General features: G+C 36.0%; 1 protein-coding gene across 6 annotated transcripts in view; it reads left to right on the plus strand.

The window, feature by feature from the left end:
• Nucleotides 1-23254, plus strand: part of CCSER1 (coiled-coil serine rich protein 1) — a 562152-nt gene that overhangs the window by 316236 nt on the left and 222662 nt on the right. For 5 of the 6 annotated variants that reach the window (XM_017744239.1, XM_017744243.1, XM_017744241.1 and 2 more), the window contains one exon: nt 1521-1598. In XM_017744239.1, coding sequence (XP_017599728.1) covers nt 1521-1598 — 78 coding nt within the window. Of the gene's footprint in view, nt 1-1520; nt 1599-8804; nt 11528-23254 lie in introns of those variants that run through there. The other variant, XM_017744242.1, reaches the window with a different exon arrangement.

Below are 23254 nucleotides of genomic sequence, written 5' to 3' on the forward strand. Positions count from 1 at the left end.
CTGTGGTGAACATAAGTTGTTATTCACAGTGGGGTAAATGCCTGAAGCAAGGGAAACAATCGCTTCTAAGTTGTAAATGTGACTGCAGTGTTGGTCACATCTGGAGGCTGTTCTGGATGTATGCTGAGACAAAATGTGAAAACACCACATTTGTCTTCATAAGGTTTTAGAATAATCTATACACACTATAGGAGAGAGGTAAAAAATTAACTTATGAGATTTTAATTTTTTTAATCTAAGTAACAATAAAGGTGAAACAGCCATTAAGAAAAAAAAATCTTTAATATGCTATCAACTAGACAAAATACATTCCTTAGGGATGAAAGCCACAGCTGTACTGGACACTAGAGTTTTGATTCCTCCAAAATAGTTGGAGCAGTAAATTTGGTTCCTTGGTTTGATATGACTATTCAAAGTAATTTTCAAGCATTTTCTTTTTGGAATTTGCAATTAAACAAAGCACCACAAGTGGTCACCATGCTGTCACTGGTAGGGAATGGGATAAGAAAACAGTCACAAAAAATAACTTTGATCTGTTCACAGTCAAAGCTGTGAAAGTTGTTTTGGTACTCTTCTGTTCAGAGAAGGAATGTTTTAGAAAGCCAGTGTCATGTTTCAAGACATATTAACCTATACTGACTCACTAAATCTAAGTAACTGACTCTACTTTTTTCCTACTATTTGTCCTTCAGTAGTGAAGATTAAGTCATTTTCTCACTTTTTAATCTTACATTTCACTTTTCAATTTTATCTGTAATATTTTTACTTGCATCAGTTATCAGCTGATGTCTGTTGTCTTCCTATTTCAGCACCTTTTGGTGACTTACTAGAAACATAGTAATAAAATAGTAAGCATTCAAACCATGAAACTCTTGTACCAGAGATAGTTTGAGATATAAACTACGTGTGAACTTATTCCCATGTGAAGAAATAAACAGAAACATGATCTTTATTGGTCATGATCTAATGCTTTTCCCTAAGGTTGTTGAAATACCACAGTCAGTAATCTCAATAATGTAAGCAACTGTAACGATTGAGAAAATGTCCATCCATTTTCTCTGTCTCTCCCCTCAGCACACACCCTCTGATACGCACACACACTTCAGAGAGGGGGGTGCAATGAATCTTCTGGGCGATGTTGCTGTTAAAACAGCCAACAGTTTTCCTGCCTTTTTGCTAATTAGGATGAACCCAGGGTATAAAAGTTTTTCATGCTCTTATCCGTGTCACCTGCAAATGTACTTTCATGCTGTTTATTTCAATAAGAGGCAGTAACACACAGAATGGTAGGCAAAGATGTTCATTTATGCTCTCTCTTAAAAAGTCACCTAGAAGTACTAAGAAGTCACCTAGAAGTACTTTGGCTGATCCTAAAAATATTTTTAAAATAAATTGTTTGGTCCCTTCTTGGTCTTTAGAGAGGCAAAGGTTTGAGTTTTGAATTTATCTGGATATTTGGAGCTGCAAAGCCCAGCAGGGAAAAACATGACTCACCTATGCAATGTTATTTTGTTCTACAGGAAAAGGCTCAGTGCTTTCAGAGGGCTCTTGCTTCCCAAGCAGATAAATCCACGCAGACAGAACTCGTAGGCCATGATGTAAGTAGCTGTATCAAACAGTATTTTCTATCATCTTTGTGGGTGTTCAGACTTCTGTCAGCTGGTTTGCCTCTGCTGTTGTTTTGTCCATGCATGGATTTGGTGATTCTAAAATACCTTCAGAAACATGAGAAGATAATTACAACTACCTGCCAGCACACCAATGCCCTGTTAATTTTAGGTTTTATAAAGAGCTGAGAATTTGCATGAATGAATGTGGACGGTACGTGTTAGAGTATTGTAATTTTTTTCTGTATTTATTTGCACACTTACTGACACTTTAATGAGGTTATTATGTTTAGAATTGTCATTTGCTGTCCAAACAAGATTTGAAATTTGAAAGATAATGGAATAAGTACAGTTTTGCCAAGTGATGTTAAAATTCTGTTTCCTAATGAGCATCTGTCAGAATTTCTCCGAGAATGTGTACTGAAAATATGTATCCCCATGCAAGAACACAGTCAAGGAAGATTCCTTAGCTGTAGAAATATTGTTTCCCCAGTTCTTCTAACTGAAAGTATTCTGTCTGTGGGATGTTGCTTGAATATGTGTAAGAGATTCTCGTGCTTACGTGAGCCTCTTGAATAATCCTTGATTAAGAATGCTCCTGTGTGGAACATTTAACATAGTTCTGGTCTGTGATTTGAGCAAAGTCTAGCAATAATTAGTAACAAAAACTGTTCGGAAAAGTAATGCCACGGTTGTGCATTGGTGTAGATCAACATGCTGATTCAAATTTATGGAAAGAACTCTGGAATTAAAGCAGGCTTTGAAACCTTCCTTTCAGTTTTGTGTCAGTGGACCGTTAAAGTTTTGTCTTCTGAGGATAGAAATATCAAAATTTCACGTTTTAATATGAAAAGTTTTATCTGCACTAACTTCTTTTTTGTGGGTTACCAAACATGAACCCTTATGTTCTACTGTGTCTGTGGAGTCATGTCTGGTGGAGTTTACTGAACCTCTGAGGTGTGTATATATTACTGCTGAAAAATCCATAATATTCAAAAATATTTAAAACATCTTTGTATGTTGCAATACTATATCCACTTCTTTGGTGACTAATTATCCTTAGCAAAACTTTATTTAACATCTATACATTAGATGTTAAATAAAAGTCTTCCATTGAAAATGGCAACAGAAAACATGTAGTTTGTGGAATTTTTTGTGTTGTCTTGTTTATTTTTGGGTTATGTTGCTTGCTTGGGTTTCTTTTAAGCAGATGTGACTTATGCATTTGGTTGTTTTCTCCCAAATCAAATATGTGGTACTGATGCTTCAGGGATTCATGCTGTTAGCAGATTATATCTTTTTTCCCTTTTTCCAGTCTGTGTTCCTTTGGAGTTTGGTTGGGAGTAAAAAATAACATAAAACCTCCTCCCACAAACAGGTACAATTTTCTGGGTGAGATTTGAGTATTAAATGTCATAATAACAACAATAAGTTAAATAAATCCTTTTCTTTAGCAGCATTCTCGTCAATTAGTGGAACATATTTTTCAGACTTCCCTGGTAAAATGCCTACCTTGTCATGGTTGCAATAATATATTATCTCAGCCAGGCTGTTGCAATGCAAGAAAAAAAGGAAATGTTGAATGTTTTTCTATGGAATAGCACTTCACCTGGATTTATCTGGCGCAGAGTACTTGTGAGAATTCTATTCCAAGGGATTGATTGCAGAGAAATTTGAACTAATATACAGAAATAACACAAGCCTGCTACGCTCACACTGAGGGGAACTCAGTGAGGAGGAATGTGCAAATAAATAGTGTTAACACTTCTTGTAATATTGTTAAAACTTTTTGCTCTTCTGTTTATCAGATTATGCAGCTTTTCTGTGAAGGATACCTATTAATGATTGGTTCAGCTGTGTTTCTGTTGAATCCAAGTGGCAATTGCATTTACATTCTTTGCTTTTGCATGAGATTTTAAGGAGCAAGTTGTAACTGTGGCAAGTAGTATCTGTACATCATTTTATTCAGGATGTCAGTACAAGAATACTACAGTCAACTACAAGAATACTGTGATAATATAAATTTGATTAAATAGAAAAATAGATCAAAGACTACAAGATGTATTTTCACCCTGTTAGTCACACATTCTGAGAATAGTATACATTGAATGCTTAAGATCTGGTTTAAGAGGTAAGAAGAAAATTTAACTTCATTTCATCATTACAAATATGCTGCTTTAATTAAAAAAACAAACATAAACAAACAAAAAACAAACAAAAATCGCATTTTTATTTTTTTTTCCTTACTTCACATTTAAAAGCTAAAAATAGTTGGATGAAAGTGCTACCAGGAATTTGTGTAGTATGAATACTGATATACACTACACAGTGTAATAATTCAGAAATGCTTAATACAGTGCCTCTATGAGCAGTTTGGTTTATATTCTCATATATTCTTTTGTTTCACTGTGTAATCTTAAAAGCTGCCTGTTTTGCAGTTGAAAAAGCTGAGAAGGTTAGCCCTCAAAATAAATCACTGCTTGGGTTTTTTTGACTTCTGGACAACATCTCCAGTAGTTAAGAGACCACTCTTTAGCCTTGGAGTTCATTTAGATGTGTCATTAAAAGTAAATGGAAGTTCTGACTTTGACTTAGATGAGGAATTAATCCTTTTGTCTGTAAGGTGTACAGTAATGAAAAAAAGCTGGAGGCGAGTCTATATTTAGAAGGGAATAGGTGAAGAGGGAGGAAATGGAGTGTTTCACAGGGAGGAAATGTTCTTGTTTTTGTGGACTGCCCTGCCAAATCTTAAACAGTATTGAGTGAGTGTTTTGGGTAAGTGTTTGAGTGGTTACCAGAATGGAAGTTGTTATTGTGTATTTTATGGTAGCAGCTATAATGTAATTACAGTCAGAATCTGACTGTCAAGGTCATCAGTAAAGTTTGGATGATGCGATCTCCTGCAAGACCTTTAAATTATTGGAAAATACTTTGGATAGAGCTCTGATTTTTTTCCCATACAGCACACGGAGATATTTCAGTGGAAATTGCTTTAGAGTACTGTTTTAGCAACCAAGTAGAAGATAAGGTCTGTAGCAGTAAAGATAATGTTTCTTACAAAGAGCTGTTTGAACTGGAAAGCAAACTCCTTTATGTCTTTTCTGTGTTAAAAAGGTCTAATAGAAAACTTAATTATGGAATTAAAACATAAAGCTTAAAATAGTTTTTGATAAGGACGAAAGAGGGTCTTCCATGATGAGAAATGCTACAGTGTCCTTAAGTGATTAACATGACCATTTTCCTACTTGAGGAAGTTAAAAGTAAAATAAAATAACTACTGCATGTATTCCAGGGAAGACATTGGAAAGTACTCAGGGTTTCCATAAAGGCTAGGTGCTTTTTAGTGCAGCACATCAAGGAATCTTCATGTTATGATAGTCCTAAATTTATTCTGTTTTCCAATATGTATACTGAGAGTCATTTAAGGCATCTTGGGAGTCTTGCAGAAAGAGCCATGTGCACAACAGATTGATGTCGAGGCTGCTAAGTAATAAATTATTAATGTGTTTTCAATAATCAATGCCAGTTTAACCTCCTTCACCTTCCTGTGCTTGCAAAGTCTTCTTCTGTTGAGAGATCAAGGAATAATATCTTTCATGTCGATCAAGTTGCTAAAATGGACTGGAAGAGGAATAGATGCAGTCAGCTAGCACTGGGACTGATTACAAGACCATGTTAAGGGGTACAAATCTAATAATGGCTGCTAGTGAAATAGGTAGTCCAAAGTATCATGCAGGCATCACACAAGCACTCTGCAGCATGTGCCACTACTGATTAGTTTTCATTAAAATGTGTCTCAAAACAGAATTGAACAATCATAGGACAATTAGTTCTGTCACCAAGTGAAGTACAACTCAGCACCACTTTGTCAATCTTTATCAGCCTTTGGATTAAAAGAGTTCATACTTAGATTTATTCTCCACAAAGTAGAAATTCCTAAGAGCTGACATATTTCTGCAATGTCTTTTCTGTGTTTGCCTTCTGCTGATATTACAGGTTTCGTATCTCAGAACTGCTACTCTGTTTGTTCTTTGTCTTTCATACTGAGAGTAAAGCTGATGTAAATAGGTGTTGGACTGGTCCTAAACTCATTCCTCGTTTAATGAGCGTTCTTTCCAGTATATTGGTCCTTACATTTTGTATGATGCATCTGATGTCTCAGACAACAAACCTGTATACTGCTGCTCTCAAATTGCTGCAGTGTGGTTTGCACAGCTACAGACAAAAAGTACCTTTCTTTGGCGATCACCAGCACTCTGTTTTATAACAGTGTGTGGCAGATAAGAAGGCACTGACTTTTATCACTTGTACAATCATGCAATATTAAAATCCTTACATATTTTAGGGTATTTGTTTTGTAGCTTGCTGTGCATTACCTTGGACAGCATGCCTCCCTTAACCTCTCAAAACCTGGGCACTGCCTTCTGTGTTTCATTAGGAGGGAGTGGAAGACATGGAGTTGGATGCTTTAACTGTTTCCATCCGCCTCCCTGCTGTGCCCCGTTTCCTCCCCAGCATCCCGCACGGACTATGGGTGCTGTAAAGGGACTGTGTTGCATTGTGTCCTCTCCTTCAGGAAGGCAGGGGAACAGAATACTGAAATACTTGAACTTCTTGAACTTTCCACTTTAATCTAAATATGTTCCTGCTGTAAGTATTGTGTAGTTTGTTACAGCATGAAGTGAGTTGTGTTTTGCCACCTAAACTGAAAAATACATCCCACTTCTGCCTCCCCTCCTTGCCGTGGAGACTGATGTCCATCTGCTATTGTATTTTACTACTAGGTTATTTTTTTCCATTTATTTGTTTTGTCTCTGAGTTTGTTGTCTAATTTATACAGGGAAATAATACAAACTTGTGCATAATATAATGCAAAATTGCTATTTTAAAAAATACCTTTAGAAATGAAACCAGCCATTAACCATTTCAGTATTTGCTTTGATTTGTATGTCTGTGTATCTGTTCATATCTGGATATCCAAGTTGTTCTTGATATGCTACATCCTTTCCTACAACTTCCTTTAGCATTCATTTTCTCTCCTCATGTCCAATTTTCACTTTTTACTATACGACTTCGAAATCTGTGTGTTTTAGGGTGTCCTATGTGTGCAAATTGTCAAACTTTGATGATGCCAAACTAGGATGTTACTTTTTTGGTTTTAATGATCGCCTTCCACCAACCCTTATGAAACATTGCTTCACCATCAAACCCCTACATACATGGTGTTTGAATTACATTTAATGACCAAGTCATGAACAGGAATGAATTGTTACAATTGCTCATGACAAGGAAAAACAGTTCAAGTTGCTGGTGCCAAATTTGCCAGAGGACAAATGCTTGTGCTGAGGGTTCGGTGTTTGTGGTACTATGTGAAAAAATGATAACAGGTTTTCACATAAACAAGCTTCAGCAGTAAATGGGTCCTGGAACAGAAACTGAGGTGTGCCACATGAAAAAGACACTTTCATTCTGTGGCTGATTATCAACAGGGTATTCTGCATTTAATTTTGCTATCTCTAGGAGTAAAGAACAATAAAATTTGCATTCGGTAGTGATGATTAATTGGTATGAATGATCTTCAGTTTTGATTTGTGGCATGCAAGTTGGCTTCTGGATGCTTTTATAGATAAGCTCTGTGCTGTTTAAATATTTGAAGTAAGATGAGAATATTATAACTGAATTTCCTCTCAGACCCAAAATTAATATAATACAAGTAGTCTCTGAATCTTTAAAAAACAGTTTTCCTGTAGTATAATCTTCAATAACAGTGCAATGTTTTTCTTGCCTTTTAAGTTTTGAATCTTTCTACTTGTTCTGCATTTTTCTGTCATAACCTTCTTCTGGCTTTGTATCTGCAGTTATGCTGCTGCTATCTTGCTTTGTAAATGCAATAAAATACAAGGTACTTTGAAGTATTGACCAAACTTACTAATTTTTGCATAGATGTCTTGGTGTGGGGGAGAGGAATAGGGGGAAAAGCAAAGAAAGCTTTTTAGATATTCCTAATTTTTCATCCTAGAAGTTTTGTTGGGTTAAGACAAAACTCTTCTCACTTTTTCTGCTTTAGCTCCATCACGGTCTCCTCCTTAGAGTTCTCCAGAAGTTGACTTTTTCACTTAAGTATATCCATCTAGACTTTTTGTCTCATTTCTTACTTTAGTTTAATTTTTGTGCTGTACTTACGAGTATGACTTACCAAAATTTATTTGCAGCAGTGTATTTTCAGTGTGTTTGAGTTGCATTATTTCTGTTGCAAAGATGTTGCCAAGCAGTTCATGACTATTCTAAGCAGGAACTAAGTTAGCAGCTATCCCTAGAATTAACAGCATGTTTTTACTATATCCACTCTGACCTGTTACATTAAGGATAGAAAGAAGTAGGACACTGACAGGATATCTGAAAAGGTTTATTTGAAATAAAAAAGTCATCCACTAGATTATACCTTGCTGACTCTGTTCATGCATTATGTTGAATACCAGCAGTGTCTTATTTGTAACAACAGAAAATAGCTGCACTAAACCTTTTGGATATTGTTCAAAAGAAAGAACTGGGAATTGAGTAAAATATGCTCAACAACAATCAAAAATTATAAAAAATAGCAGCATTTTGCAATAGGCCTTGATTATATTTTCTTAAAAAGGAGAAAAAATTTATTTCACCTCGAAGAAAAGATCAACAAACAAAATTGAGAAATGAGGCATGGGTAGCCACTGCATTATAAGCAATGTGTATGGGTTTTGCTACATCAGTACATTTAGGGTGACTGCTTTTTATTACAGAATGATCTACTTACACAGTTTTATTGTAATGTGGAGATGTTTTAATGTTGTGTGCATGTTGCATGTAGATTTCCTCTGTTAGCATAGACTGGCTCAGTCTGGTGACCTTTTTCCAGTGAAAATACAGCATCTGTTGTACATAAGGGTTTTCTGACTAGAATGGTGACATGCGCAAGCTGACCAGTCATATTCCTGGTTTTCTCTTCATTGCCACTTGATTCATTGCTGTGTTGATCATAAGTGTGAAAGAAGCTTTATTATTACGTGCTGCCTGCATGACTGCATACAGCAGAAACAGTCATTTTTCATTTACTCTGTGTTGCCATCAAACCATGCATCATTAAGATTTCATTTAATTTCATTTCTCTTTTCTTTTTTTTTTTCTTTTTTTGTTTGTTTGTTTTGTTTGTTTTTAAAGGCCCTGTGGAACTCTCCCTGTTCTGAAGGCTTAGTTTACAAACCTATCAGCATCTCATTGGTTCCATCATTATTAAATTAAAAAGCAACATCTGGACACTCTGCACTTACGGATATAATTAAATACTGCTGTATATGAAATGAGCTGCAAGTTATCATTGCTGGCAAAACTCTACCACTTAATATAATATTTGTATTATGAACAGTCAAACATCACTTTTTTGGCAGTATCTTCATTATTAAGTGTATCTATGAATAAATTATTAGTAAGCTATGACAAAGTTACTATCTGAAATAAAAAATTATTCTTATCATTTTGTGCACTTAGTCATCCCTTGGTGATTCACTGCAAGTAAGAAAATCCTTCAGTCATGCTTCTCTCTTGAGATTGAAAAAATATATCTTCAAGATCTGGAAACCTGAGGAAGCCATTATTTTTTAAAACATGTATTTTTCCTTCTCCAGTAATAATACTATTGCGCTGACTGTGAATACAAGGTCGGGACCTTTCAATATGTGGTCTATCTGATAAATGTTCATAATGATGTACATAATTCTGTGGGATTCAGGAAACGTTCCTGTGGGGTACTTGGTGCTCTTTTAGAAGGCCAGAATTTACCCAGCTTTATCCCAGGAAATAGAAGCGCTGATCCTAAAGACATACACTCTGATTTTTTAATCCATTAGAATCATTGCTTTACTGTACTTTCTATCTAATTTTCCTGCAGCTTCTAAGAGACATTACTAAGAGAGCATCAATGTGAGCAAAGTAAACATTGTGTTTGCTGGGCATGACTCTGCTACTTGAGTGGATCCTAGTTGTTCAGAGGGGTGGGTAGGTGGGGAAGGGTAATTCCAAGTTTAGGGCTTTACTAAGCAAGAAACCAGTGAAGTTCACCACTGTGGGTTGCTTCAGTGTAACCTTACTTAGGAATGACTTCATTCACCAGGATGTGCTCTGCACCCACCCTTACCAGGTAAGATAAGAAGCTGCTTGTGCCAGCAGTATTCATTAACCTTTTCCCCTAACATATTTTCTTACTAACAAGAAACAGTGCTTGAATCTTTTTATTATGCCATTTCAGTTAGGCCTCACAGTACATAATACGAACAGTTACTCAACTGGAGCAACATTTTAGCACCTGTAGCTCTAATTTCAAACAGAGGACATATTGCATTCATTCAAAAATAACATTTTACCAGTTATTCTTAAATGAAGCAGAACTGAAAATAAAAGTATTCAGCTAAATATTCATGCCAGCCTTTAAAGTGAATGAATCTTCTTCACGGGGAATATTGCATTATGTTGGCTGATACTGTACCACTTAACGTGATGTTACTGTTTCTCATTCTTACATTGTCTTTTCTTTGGTCCTAACAGTCATCCTTCAGTATCTCTTTTGTCCTTTTGGTCAGGCTGCCTGCAACTTCTTTGTGTAAATAATTGCATAGTTCTTACTGTACATGTTGGAAATACCTTGTAAAAGCAATTAAGTAGCAAATGCATAATTTAAAGAAACAACAGAAGCAAGCATGTGTATATTATCCTTTTGAACTTGACCTTCCTTGTTGAACTTCACTTGTTACCACTCTTCCTTCTTTCCTTGGACAAAAGTCCTTTTTGTAATCATTGATAAGCATAGAAATGCCTACCTCTTGCTGCTGTCTGTCACACTTCCTTTTTTCATCACTGTCTTTATTATGGTAATATTTTCAGTCTTTGTCAGATACTGCTCTTTGGAAGAGGATAGAGAGAACATTTTTCATTGTGACTTTTTGGCACAGAGATCTGTATTTCACTTAAAGAAATAAATATGGATAATGGAGAGGTTTATGAAAAATTGTGTAAGTTAGTGAAAGGAAAAGAGTAGAAGAAAATAAATATATTCAGGATTCCAATGAGAAGAAAATTAGTTTCACTTTTTAAATAAAGAAGCTTTTTGCCCATTCTTCCTAAGTCTGTGAAAGAGCTAGTTTATTTCTGCATCTGTTGCTTCATAGAGGTGTTGCAAGCAGCTGTCATTTCAATGCAAATCTGAACTCAGCACTTTAGCCTTTGGGGTAGAATGTAAGAGTTGGGTTTTTAGCTTTCCCATGAAATTACCCGTAAGTACCAATACCTGTTTTTTTGTCATTTCTTTGGTTTATTTTCATTTTTCTGTAACTTTACAGCTATACAAACTTTATAACTATACAAAATATAGGAATATAGTAATAAAAATTACTCAGGTTTGGTATTTTGCTCACATAGCATTTGAATGATCTAGAAAAAATCATGATTGACAAGTACTATTCAGACTTCAAGGATACACAATCAATACTTTGTATGCATAGGCAAGAACTTAATGCTAGTTTAATTAAAGTCTTAACAGTCTGATCAAAGATTTTTTAAAAATTATTATTGCAGTAGAGAGTTGTAGATGCTAAAAAAGCTAGCAGAAAAATTTTTCCAGCGTTTTACAGCCTCCTGTGAAAGTCTCTGTTCTCACACAAACTAGCTGAGAAACGGTTTGCTATTTTGTAAACTATTTTGCAGGTGCAGGTTGTTGTGGAATGCAGTGGATATTGTTTTGGTTCACTGAGAATAATATTTTGAGAATGGGAACTATTCCTTTCAGCCAATCACTTTGGTGGGTGGTTGACCGATGGGTCAATCCTATCATTCCTCTATTGCGAGCCAAGTTATATAAATGAGTTTGTAATTAATTAAATAATCCCATTTTATCCTGGACTTGAATTCTGTGTCGTTCTTCTCGCCGTCCTCAGTACAACAGCGACAGAGAGTGATACTAGCACATCTAGTTCAAACAGTCAAAAATTAAATACATATAATGTTCCTAGTACCTATCTCTTTCATTGATGTATTTTATTGCTCACTCTTGCACAACCTCTTGTGATCTGAAGGGCAGTGGCTTCTGGTCAGTTGTGGGAGCGTTGCAGTAAATCTGCTATCACAACTGCTTGTTGGAGTCTGATAGTAACATCCATTTCTTTCTCCTCATTCTGGAATCCAGTTGGGATCTCTCTTGTATGTTTGTTAACATGCTGTACACCTTGCTCTTACATTGATTTCAAGTTTATGTGACATCTCTGTTACCCTTACGACTGGTTTTACCACTCTCCAAAGATTTCTTTCCTTTGATGGTGAGTAACTTCATAGCCATGGAGCCTCTGGTGTCATCCAATGCCTGTAATTAGTTGGACTGCTTGTTACTGGAAGAACATTCAACAGAGTAAGTGCTTGTTCCTGTTATTTGTAAGATACAAACTTCCAGCTGACAAAGCCACCCTGCCCTCCTCCCCACCGCCAAACCATTGCCAAGTAAATCCTGTAAAAGGTGTTACACCTACAGCTATAAAAAGCTGAACAGCTGGTGCAAAAAGGGTAATAGTGACCTGGTCATTTGATAACTGCCTTTTCGAGCTTAAGTAAATTATCCTGTAAATATCCAGAAATAAAGTATTCTGTAAATACCCAAGTAAGCCAGGCAAAACCAGATCTTGGTGTCCATGTCATTAGCTTGATCCAAAGGCTGTGTCTTGTTCCAAGCAATGGTAACACCGCGTTAACAGAGTTACAACTGTAAAACTGTATTGGCAAAATACTTTGTTCTCATTCTGAGCATTGGCACTTAAGAGGTGCAGAGGTTTGTTATTTTAACTAGCACACAGTGTTTGTCTCCATTTGATGCTTTGCAAGTGGTACCAGCTAACCTGAGTTTGCTTTCTGCACTTTTCTCCAGGGACTTCCGAATGTGCGACTGCAAGACTGTTTTGTACAGCACGGGAGGGGGAAAAGTAGAAGTTGAGTGAATGGACTTGAAAGTAACAATGGTGCAAAAATGTTACAGCTAGAGGAAATGTTCCCTGGTAAATGTTGAAAGGCTGAGAAGGAATGAGTGATTTTAACAGTTATGAGCAGTCAAAAAGGCAAACAAGTCTCAAAAAACCTGGGGTAGTATAGAGAGGCAGAAATGTTACATCCTGCTTGAATTGAAGGCAGATAATTTTTTCAGTCAGCGTTTTATTTTTGGGATTTTTAAAAATTAATCTTCTGAAGCAATTTCAATAGGAAAACACACAGAACAGTGTGAGTACTGGTATAGGAGTTATTCTGCTGTAACTCAATATGCATTTGGGGCAATAAAGAATTCCTGTAGGTTATTGTGTTTATAAAAGGCATTTAAAATAATTTGTAATGTGATCATTAAGACTTTTTGGGGGCATAGGTACTATGTTGCATGGTGAAAGGGCTAGAAATTTCATTGTTTAGTAGATAGGAGATCAGTGGCTTATCTTCTGAAACTGAGTTTACCCAGTTTTAACCAGTGGTTTTAAGGTATATTCACACTATTTGGTCGCTTCACTAGTTTAAACTGCTTGATATGCTTTAGACTTTTAGGTAAGTGTTAAAACTTAGGAGGATAAAACCAGTATATAATAGTATGTTTTACTAATGAAACAGAAAGTGCCATTTCTATCCCTGACCTATTACTATTTCTTCCTCAATAGAGGTGCAGTGAGAGCTATATCCATACTCGGCCTTCATTTCAAAACAGTGCTCTCTTAGTATTCATTTATTCATTTTTAGTAATAGAGGCTTCTACTTCTTAAGAGTCAACAGAATATTAACATTAATGATAAAACAGCAAGAAGGAGCATGAAGGGAAAGGATTATAAATGAGATTTGGGAAATAGTAATATTTTTTTTTGTATTGTACAAAAAGGCATTAAATTGAAAGCAGAATCTACTGGATACCAGCAATAAAAGGAAAAAAAAAAGTTCTGTTTGGCTGCTAGCAAATGCATTCCAGAAAAAACCTTGCAAACATATATTTTTGTGTGTGCATGTATTAAATCATGCTGGATTTGAAAGTGCATGAATTAGATACCATATTACAACTTTGTATTCAGTACCAGCTTCATTACTTTCACGGAGAATTTAATTCATCTAAAAACACCAAGGAAGAGCTTGGTGATGCTGTTAATGATAAGTTTCATGGTGAAATTAAGTGGTAGCTTTGTATTTGATACTAAAATAGAGGGGCTTGATCTGTATTGTGTAATGGTGCATGCATATTGTCGAATATTTGGAGAGAAATGCCAACACCTGCACTGACGTATTACATTTTAAGCAAAGAGTGAGGAAAGCACAACTGCATAAGAGGAACAGGTGATGGAGGCACTAGAATCTTCATATCTCAAACTTATGAAACAGTTTTAAGTGCACACATCAAATACCTGAGCTTCCCAGTGTGCAAGTATTAAAAAGCATCTGCGTGAATATAACTTTCTGTACGTGTGTACGTCTATTATTTCATTTTCCAGTCTGTGAAACGATTCAGAGAAAAGATTAATGCAAGACAAATCTACTACAGGAGTCCTGTTGTGTTATGAATAAATTCTGCCAAGAGAACCCTTAAGAAATTGCCACGTTTCAGGTATTACAGAAACAAAGACAACATGGAAAAGTTTCACTGGTTAGAGGTAAAATTTGCAAATGGACCGGTTCAGTGGTTCTATCAGGCTTCAATGAAGTCAGCTTTTGAGATCCTGTATGTTTTTCAAGCATCCAGGTAGCCTGAAAAACACTCAAGTAATTGCAGAACATGAACAAAAATTCTGAGACTAATGATGAACAGTTGGCTTTTCTGCTCATACTCCCACTGTCACAAGTTTCTTTGAAGAAGACACTTGTGGGAGTATCCCCTGGCACTGATTTATATATATATATGTATATATTTACACACACATTTATGTATAGCAAAATACATTCAGGAATTTTTAATCATTCTTACAACTGGACAGAAGTAAGCCCATTTTTTTTTGCATGAGAAGCTTGCTGAATTGCAAATCTAAATATAAAATGAGCTGAAGCCACAGGTAATGTTACTTATCAGACTCTTTGGGAATGATGAGAGCATTTCAGTGAACTCGAGGCAGGGCTAAGAGGTTGTGTCATTTGTGCTTTCCTGGGTTTAATTGGTATCTTGACCTGAGTGTCTTCCTGTGCTTCAGGAGATGCCCCAGTGTGGGCTCTCAATGGGCTGCAGTTCCTTCAGGGCATATCCATCTGCTCCAGTCCAGTTCTCTCCAGATGCCACAGTGTGGATATCTTCTTCAGTGCCTGGAGCACCTTCTCATCCTTTTTTTTTCCTTCACTTCCCTGCATCCTGGGTTTTTTTCTTGCTCTTTAATATGTTCTCACAGAGGTGCCACCAGCACCACAGTGATGCTCACTGTGGCCTGTGTGTGGGTCCATTATGGAGCTGCCTGGCAGCATTTTTTTGGGACTGGGCAGCCCCTGATCTTTTCCCACAGAGGCCACCCTGCAGCCCTCCTGCTGCCAACACAATGCCACATAAACTTACGGGAACGCAAACAACAGCAAAGCATAACCCCTGAGCTGACCTGAATGGCACAAACATTAATAATCTTAAAATTTTTTTTTATGTTAGGAAAAAGCTTCCTTGGAGTTACAGATCTGTTAACATGTGAGAGATGAATATTATAAAGTGGTTGATTGGAGGTGTGAGTTCAGCTGCACAACAAATTCAGAAACTAGTGGAACAATGTAATTCCTGTTCCAAAATACCTGGATTCACTGAGACTGGTGGTGTTGGTGATGACTACTGTGCATTCATCCATCAACTTCCATTGATGCCCCAGGCCAAGGGACCTCGTTTTTTCACTACAGAAGCTGGGCGTTGCATCCCTTAAGGAGGAAGGGAAGAAATTAATTGGTTGATTCCATTCCTAAACACCGGGTTTTTCTGTTTTCCTTTCTCTTGTTTCTATGTCTGCAAATTTCTCTTGCTGTTGGAAATATTTGCAAACTCTGTTAGTGGTGGGGCTTTTGTTCTGGCTCATTATTTTCCCCTGCTGTTGCTTCTTTGCTCATTTCCTTTTATCTTGCTGTATTGTTTTTATTCTCTCTCCACATTACAGTCCCATTTGGCTTATCCTCTCCTTTCTTTTCTATAAAACATGATTTTTATCACCCATAAAGCATGCTTCTAAAACTTCAACAATACTAAAAATCGGAAAGTCACACTTTTTCTTGTTAATTCTGTTTTGCCTCAGTCCTTTGCTTATTTTTAGGCAGAAGGAAAGAGAAAAAAATACATTTAAAGTGAAACTACTCATACAGAATAATTCTCAGGGACTAGGAAGTGATACCTTTTTTTGTAATTCTGAATGCTAGCTACTATGTTCAAAATCTATGGAAAGAAAATAATGCCATTTTCAGTTCTGTGGAGGTTAAGGTAATTTCATTTATCTTTTTAAGTGTCTAGTAAATGATATTGGTTTATTCTATCTTCTACCAAGAAAGAAATTCCTGTAAAACTTGTTTACCCACCATTTGGTTTTCTTGAACTATTTGTAAAATACTCTGAAGGGATATATATATATATATACTGTGTGCTGTCAATTTGGGCTGCATAGAGAACAACCATTTTCAGCTGACCATGCAGATGTACGAATTAGATTATTTTAGATTATTTTTGGGATCTACAGAAAATTTTTTAGACTGCCAGAAGGCTTATTTTACATTAGTACCCATAATGTATTGAATTTTCAGCAGGTTATGCCACTGTTCTGGCTAAACACAGACTGATTTCTTCATGTTTGTCTTGTTACGAGTTTGTGGAAGGTCCTAGGACAGTAAATTGGGAGGATGGAAAGAGAGCACTGATGTGAGATATTCCCCTTTCATATTGCTAACCTGGACTTTAGAACAGATCTCACAGTTCTTGGTGTTGCACAATGCTCATACAATTCTTGCAGCTTTTTAAAACTCTAGGTGAGTTACTTAATGTTATAGTAATGGGCAAATTTAATATCTTTACAACATTAGACAGCTTTCCTTCCAAAGACACTCATTTCTGCCTTGTTTCTATCCTGCATTGTTCTAGCTGTTGCTCCTCTTGCCCTTTGGTTGTAAATAGTGAATATAATGTGCTCCCTTACTTCTGATAAAATTAATTAATCTGTGATTAGTACCAGTATTTCTGCATAAGCATAAAAAAACATGTTCAAAGACTTGGGGCCATGTGTTCATAAAATATTCATCTTGTTCTTGTATTAATTTGAGCAGATTATTGCAAGACCAAATAAAAATCTCATTAAATGCACCTGGCAAATCATATCCACTCAAGATTTTGCATGGCAAGATTTCACCTCCTTTTCACAGGAGGCCTTTCAAAGGCCAGGTTACAGAACTGTCCTGTTGTCTAGGTCATTCTTGCCCAGGGGAAGCCTGCTGCTGCTTCAGACTTTCTTAGCCATCAGACTGAGAAAACTACAGAAATATTTACAGTGTACGGCTCAATACCTGTAGCCAGAGGAAGCTCTGTTTTGATTGAAGGATAAGGAAACATGAGCAGCTTGACTCAGCTTCCATGTTCAATTTGGGGTGCCAGAACGTTGTATTGAACTACCCTGAGGCTTTAGGGTGAGTCTTTCAAAATCCCTTCTGCACATTTTCTTAGTTATTTGGGGTTTCTTTTGCACATAGTAAGTTTTTTTCTTTTTGCTAAAAGCATTGCCAGCACTCATTAAATATAACCCCAACAGTAATGTGAAATGTTATTCTCTAACCCTTATTTGCATAAATTTGTTCCAGTGTTTGTGTGTGTGTAAAAGTTGATGTTGATATTTCAAATAAATAGCAGGGAAACCTCCCACAGTGCATGACATATTTTCCCTCTCCACCTCTCCCAAGACTGAAGTCTAGGTCAGTTCTCACAGGTTAACAAATGCATTATTTCTGAAAATGGTCTGCTGCCTACAGGAAACTATTTTCTTTTGGAAGGTGCAAGCGGGGGAGGCACTGGGGATGGCATCAGGGATGAAGACTCTACAATATATTTAATGAAATGTTCAATTTTTTAATATATATTTTTATCCTATCTTTCTTTGAAATGTTCCCTGGAAACTTCCAGTACTTTCACTTCCTAGTCTTGTAAGCTTGGCTCACTGACCCATTACAATTCTCTAATTCCCTAGTCTCTGTTCCTCCCTGTATCTCCTCCTTCTCTTTTATTTCTTTAGTTCCTTTAGTTCTGAGATTTTTTCTTTGTTAGCACTTTGGTTTCCATGCTACTCCTGTGTTCATTTGTGAACCGTCATCTTCCCCATCTGCAGTTCTCATTCTTGCTCAGCATCTTTCCTTGAAATATGTCTTTTTTATTTTCTTTGGAGTCATACAGATAGTGCCAATAGCATATGCAATAACTTCAAGTCTTGAAGTGCAAGTTTATAAGAAGGTACCAGTGAAGCCAAGAGGGAAAACTTCTGAGTGTAGAATAAAATTTCTGATTGGAAAAAGTTATTGCTTAATTTTTACCAACATTTTTTGCCTTATTCAGCATCTCTATCAGTTATTGAAAAATGGGTTGTATGCCTGTGTTAAGAAAATATGTTCGTCAAAGATCATCACAAAATCCTTTTCCTTTTTTTTCCCTGAAAGTGTATTCTCCAAGCTCTTGGTTAGTGTTGAGTTGCTGCATCAGGTGTGGATTTCCTGAGTGCATATTGAATAGCACTTCAGTGTTACTGATGCAAGTAAGCTTTGACTGGTGCACAGGCACTCCAGAAATAATAAGGAGGATATTAAAATATTCTGACACTTTCTCCTACTGTTTGCTGTCATTTTCACCTGCTTTGACTTTAGAAGACAATATCTGACTACAGAGTCAGCATCTGTGGCAAGCTTTGGCTGTAGTTGGCGAGTGGAGGACCCACATGGTGGACTCTGAACTTTAATCATAATCTTTGCAACAGGTTTTTCTGTGTCTAATAGGTGTCGCTTTGGTCCTTGCACTATGGGGAAAACGCTCTGCCAGTTAGGCCTGGTTTTGATAACTGCAGAGCTGTCATAGAATTGCAGTGACCCTTGGAAGTGCAGGAGCTCTTTGCCTAATTACACCACCTTCTTGCATACTAATTTCTATTATTTTGCATAACTTTAGTCAGAATTAAAATAACCAAGAAAACCCACATGTAGGGTTTCTTTTGAAATGTTCCCTTTAAATTACTTTGCAGAGCTCTGTGGGGATAGGACAAGTTTTGGGAGAGGGAATATTTAATCCACAGGGCAGTTCAGATTCTCATCCTTAGATTGAAACTGGTTTGAAAAAAGCCACAAGGGAGCTGGAATGTGTCTCTAGCTTGCTTTATTTAATCACCAATTAGGTAATTGGTATTTTTCTATGTAAAAAGTAGCACACAGGCACTAGATATACCATAATATACAAAAGCTACCTCCTCATTGTAAGTGCTTTGAATTCAATGCAACCTTTCCCAAGTAACTGATTTAATGATACATGATTATAAGAAGCGGTGTGGTGGTGTTGACACCCTCTTAATATCAATTTGCCGAGGTAGGAATTGGCCAGTAGCAACTCCGGCTTTCACAAGGTGGCTAATAGCCATGCTTGAAAACTTTTCTTTCTGCTGTCTAAATTATTTATGAGGCCTTAGGTTAAGCAAAGTTGGCAAACCAATTTATGATCGTACATGATTATACTACCTACACAAGGACTACAATTTCACCTCTAGCCCTAAATGGGAACAAAATCCAAATCACAGCATAGAATGTCAAAGGATCTCTAAGGCTAATATAAAGTAAGATATCCAAAGGGCTATTTTGGGGTCTGTTTTAATAACATTATATTTTTAAAAGGGTGAAGTTGGTTTCTGCAATAAATATTAACTTTGGTAACTCAACATCTTACTGTAGTTTCCTTGTTTTAGAAGAACAATTAGTTTTAGCAGTGTAATACACCAGTAAGCTCTAAGGTAGCACTGTTGAATATTTAAGATACAAGGCCTTCTTTTAGCAAAATATAAACTTTCATCTTGAATAGTATCTTTGTTGGTGAAGAAGGTCAGATCAGTACACAGATCCTTACCTGCACTGAAGATTTTGCAGACATGTGGAACTTACGAGGAGATGCCTTTATATACTGAATTTGTTGCACTTTGGCCCAAATACAAAACTACTTTTAAGTACTGGCTGTAGTCAACATCTTCCAAAAACCTTCATGTTGATTGTGGATTCATATCAAGACAATCGTTGGAATTTTAAATATCTTTGTAATGTAAGTGACCCAGGCACAATTTTTTTATAAAAATATGAGGAGCTGGTAGGTTGTAGAGGAAATAATAATAATTTGTAAGTCTGGAGGATGGGATTTGGGATTTGGTGTTGCCTTTTTTTTTTTTTTAATGGGATCCAAAATTGAATATGTTGTTCATTTGTGTGAACATAAATACAATAGTACGAATTTTTTTTTTTTTTGGTACAGTTCCTGTGAACACATATGGCAAGATGGAAGTAAAAGCTATTTATGAGATGCAAGAAACAGGGGGGACAGCAATTACTTGTTGGTTCCTTTGTTTAGCTCTCCAAATTCAAAAATACTTTAAGATTTGTGCCTTTCTCTGGCTTTGTATGGCTTTTGTGCCTTTTTCAATTAGGTTGTGGTCAGACCACATTTTGTAATGAACCAGTGCATTATGTGGAGGGACACAGTGAGGGTATTCAGCTCTCTGTCGCTTCTGAGGCAGGGAAAAGGGAATATTCTGTCACCTTTCCTCAGCTGTTACACTGAACCCTGGGATTCTGGTCTGTGCAAAATGAGAGCATTCCACCAGGGAATTCTGGTCCATCATAAGCAACGTGCATTGCACTGCCTTTTGGATGGGCATGATCAGTTCTTTTGTATATTTTCTTTTACTGTGAAAGTTTCTGAAATGATACTGAGGTACATAGCTCTCTTTGTTTAAAAATACTTTTTTTAAAAGTGATGCTGACTTCATTTAGTCTATTACTTGAGCAAGTGTGATTCATAGTTAATCTTCACTTGCATATGCTATTGCAAACACTAATTAATCCTATTTGCAAAGAGAAATTATGATTAATGCATATCCTTAAAATTTATACCTAATTACACAGACTATAATCTCTAAATTTGTATAAATATAACTTAACATTTTGAACATTGTAGATAATAAGCAATTTTCTGAACTTATATTTGCATGTGCTAATTAACGGCTGCTTCATTGTATTTACATTTGCAAACAGTTTTTTTCTAATTACTCAACTTAGTGCTCTGAGAACAGAGAAAAATAACATAAACATTTCACACCTGATTTTGTATCTAGGTTCATCTTTTGACATATTAAAATAGTGGCATTTTATTTAACAATTGCTATTGGTTTAATTGAATTTGCCTGTACTTAAAAAGGAGGGAAGTGCTGAACTTTTTCCTTTTACTATATTGATGAATTTTACTCTTGGAAGGTTAAACCCTTACGTAGTAATAAACTTGATCCTGGCGTACTAAAAATGCATGGGTCCGTATGGAGTATGACAAATGTCTTGTGATAACAGTAATAATAAATATCTTAGAAAATATTTTATATATGTACACTTTCTGTCCATTCTTATATGCAAGATTTTGAGATCTGAACAACCTAAAATTCTGAAGGAAAAGAAAATTTCTTGGAGGCCTTAATTTTTGGTTCTGTTTCCAGAGGCAGATTAAAGAGTATGTATACACATTGTGATGAAATGGGTAATTTGTACAATGTGGTAGTTAAAGCAAAGTATTAATTTTCAAGTATGATATGCTAAAAATAAAAGTTAGCAGATCTTATTTTTGCAGCTGGTCTATTGCAAACTACCTCTTTCGAAACTAAAGTAAAACCCATAGCTGAAACCCAATCATTATCTTGTATTTAAATCCATTCACTGCTTTCACAGAATTTTAACTTTTTTTGGTTTCCTACCATGAGTCAAAAAATGTTTTTTATAAACATTTATTAACAGTAGGTAAAAAATACTTACACTTCAACCATCTCATAAAATCATAGCTATTAACAGTAATTGGTGATAATATCCTGCTTAGGGAAACATTTGTTGTTTTGTTTATTGGATGTGCCTGCTATAGTATGAATAAATAAACCTGAAATAATTATGATTGCTACAGATTTGTAAATACATTTGACCTCAGACATTTTATCATTCTGGTTCCTGTATTTTCTACATTACTAGTGTGAGTTTCTAATTTGAATAAATTGATTCCAGAGCAGGTCTTGACATTGCTGCCAGTGTTAACACTGGGCTTCATAAAGTAAGATAGAACGCAGGTCAGAGATGTAGCCTGTTTTTTACCTCTGGTCATGTAATTCAGTGGTGTGGTAGTGGGTAAATGATCTGTATGTAATATGTGGAAAGCTGTAGTACAAACTGATGAGGTGTTATGTTTATGAAAACTGAAAGAGCTCAGTAAGCCTAACTCAGAGGTTATTAAAATAAGCTAGTGATAGCTGTAGTTAGACTATCCGGTGTCCTTTCTCCTTGGACCATTTTTCTGTCTGTCAATCAGTCCATGAATTTCACCTTTTGGGCTTGTAATTATACTTGGTAGTATTTTAAAAATTACCAACTTTATTACCATTTCTTTTTCAGGTTATAGTGTATCTTGCACATTCTTCTGAATCAAAAATGGACATCAGTTTCAAGGAACAGTTTTGTGGTTTTTTTCATGACTATTGTAACTTTTTACATGCCTATGCTTTTGGTTTGTTTACTAATTGCTCAAAAAAAGTCTTCAGGGAAAACTTGTGATATGCTTCCATTGGAGGGTGATTCATTACATGTCAAATGCAGAAAAAATTGAATGGAGAACAACAAAAGCTCTTTTACTCCTGAGGCTTACCTGGTGTTTGAAGGTCGGATTTCTTAGTAGTGCTTGATCTATCTGTGACTGTTGAGACACTACCACACTTTTTAATGCACCTTATTTTTAAAAAAAATTGTGATTTAATGCAATTTTTTTGGCCAGAAAAAGACAAAGATTCTGTATTCAACAACAAGACATCATTAGGATCAAAGTAGAAAGACAAGGTTCTCTCAAATGTTTTAATCAAATGATTGTTTTCTGTTTTTGTTTATTTCAGAAAACTTGAACCCAATCCTCTTCATGCAAGTTTTCATTCCTAGTTGCATCTACTTAACCTTCCACAGACTGTTACTTCCCTTCTTTTAAGGTCTGAATTCAAGCTCTTTGCTCTAAACCTCCTATTAATTCTCCAGGTCTACAAAAAGCAGGTTAATTCAAATTCACATGTTGTGACACTGCTGTGTCACTGAAGTTTCTGCAGTTTTCTGTGCGCTTGCCTACCTCACATTACATGTGCAATTTTCTCATAGTTTTAGCTTTAAAAGAGACAGATCTTATTCACAAGTACAAGTCTGATTATTAAGTTCTGACAGTTGTTACTCTAGAATTTGTCTACTTTTGTCTGTTTAAAGATTTTTTGGACAAAAGTATTCAAATCAAAACACATTGTATTATAAATAGAACAACCCTTCTTTCACTGGGATTCAATTTAGATAACTTAGAATTATTCGGTAGGTCCCTGTTTCGCAATTATTTT

The sequence above is a fragment of the Corvus brachyrhynchos genome, unplaced genomic scaffold (genome assembly GCF_000691975.1).
Source record: "Corvus brachyrhynchos isolate BGI_N302 unplaced genomic scaffold, ASM69197v1 scaffold229, whole genome shotgun sequence".
Classification (NCBI taxonomy): Eukaryota; Metazoa; Chordata; class Aves; order Passeriformes; family Corvidae; genus Corvus; species Corvus brachyrhynchos.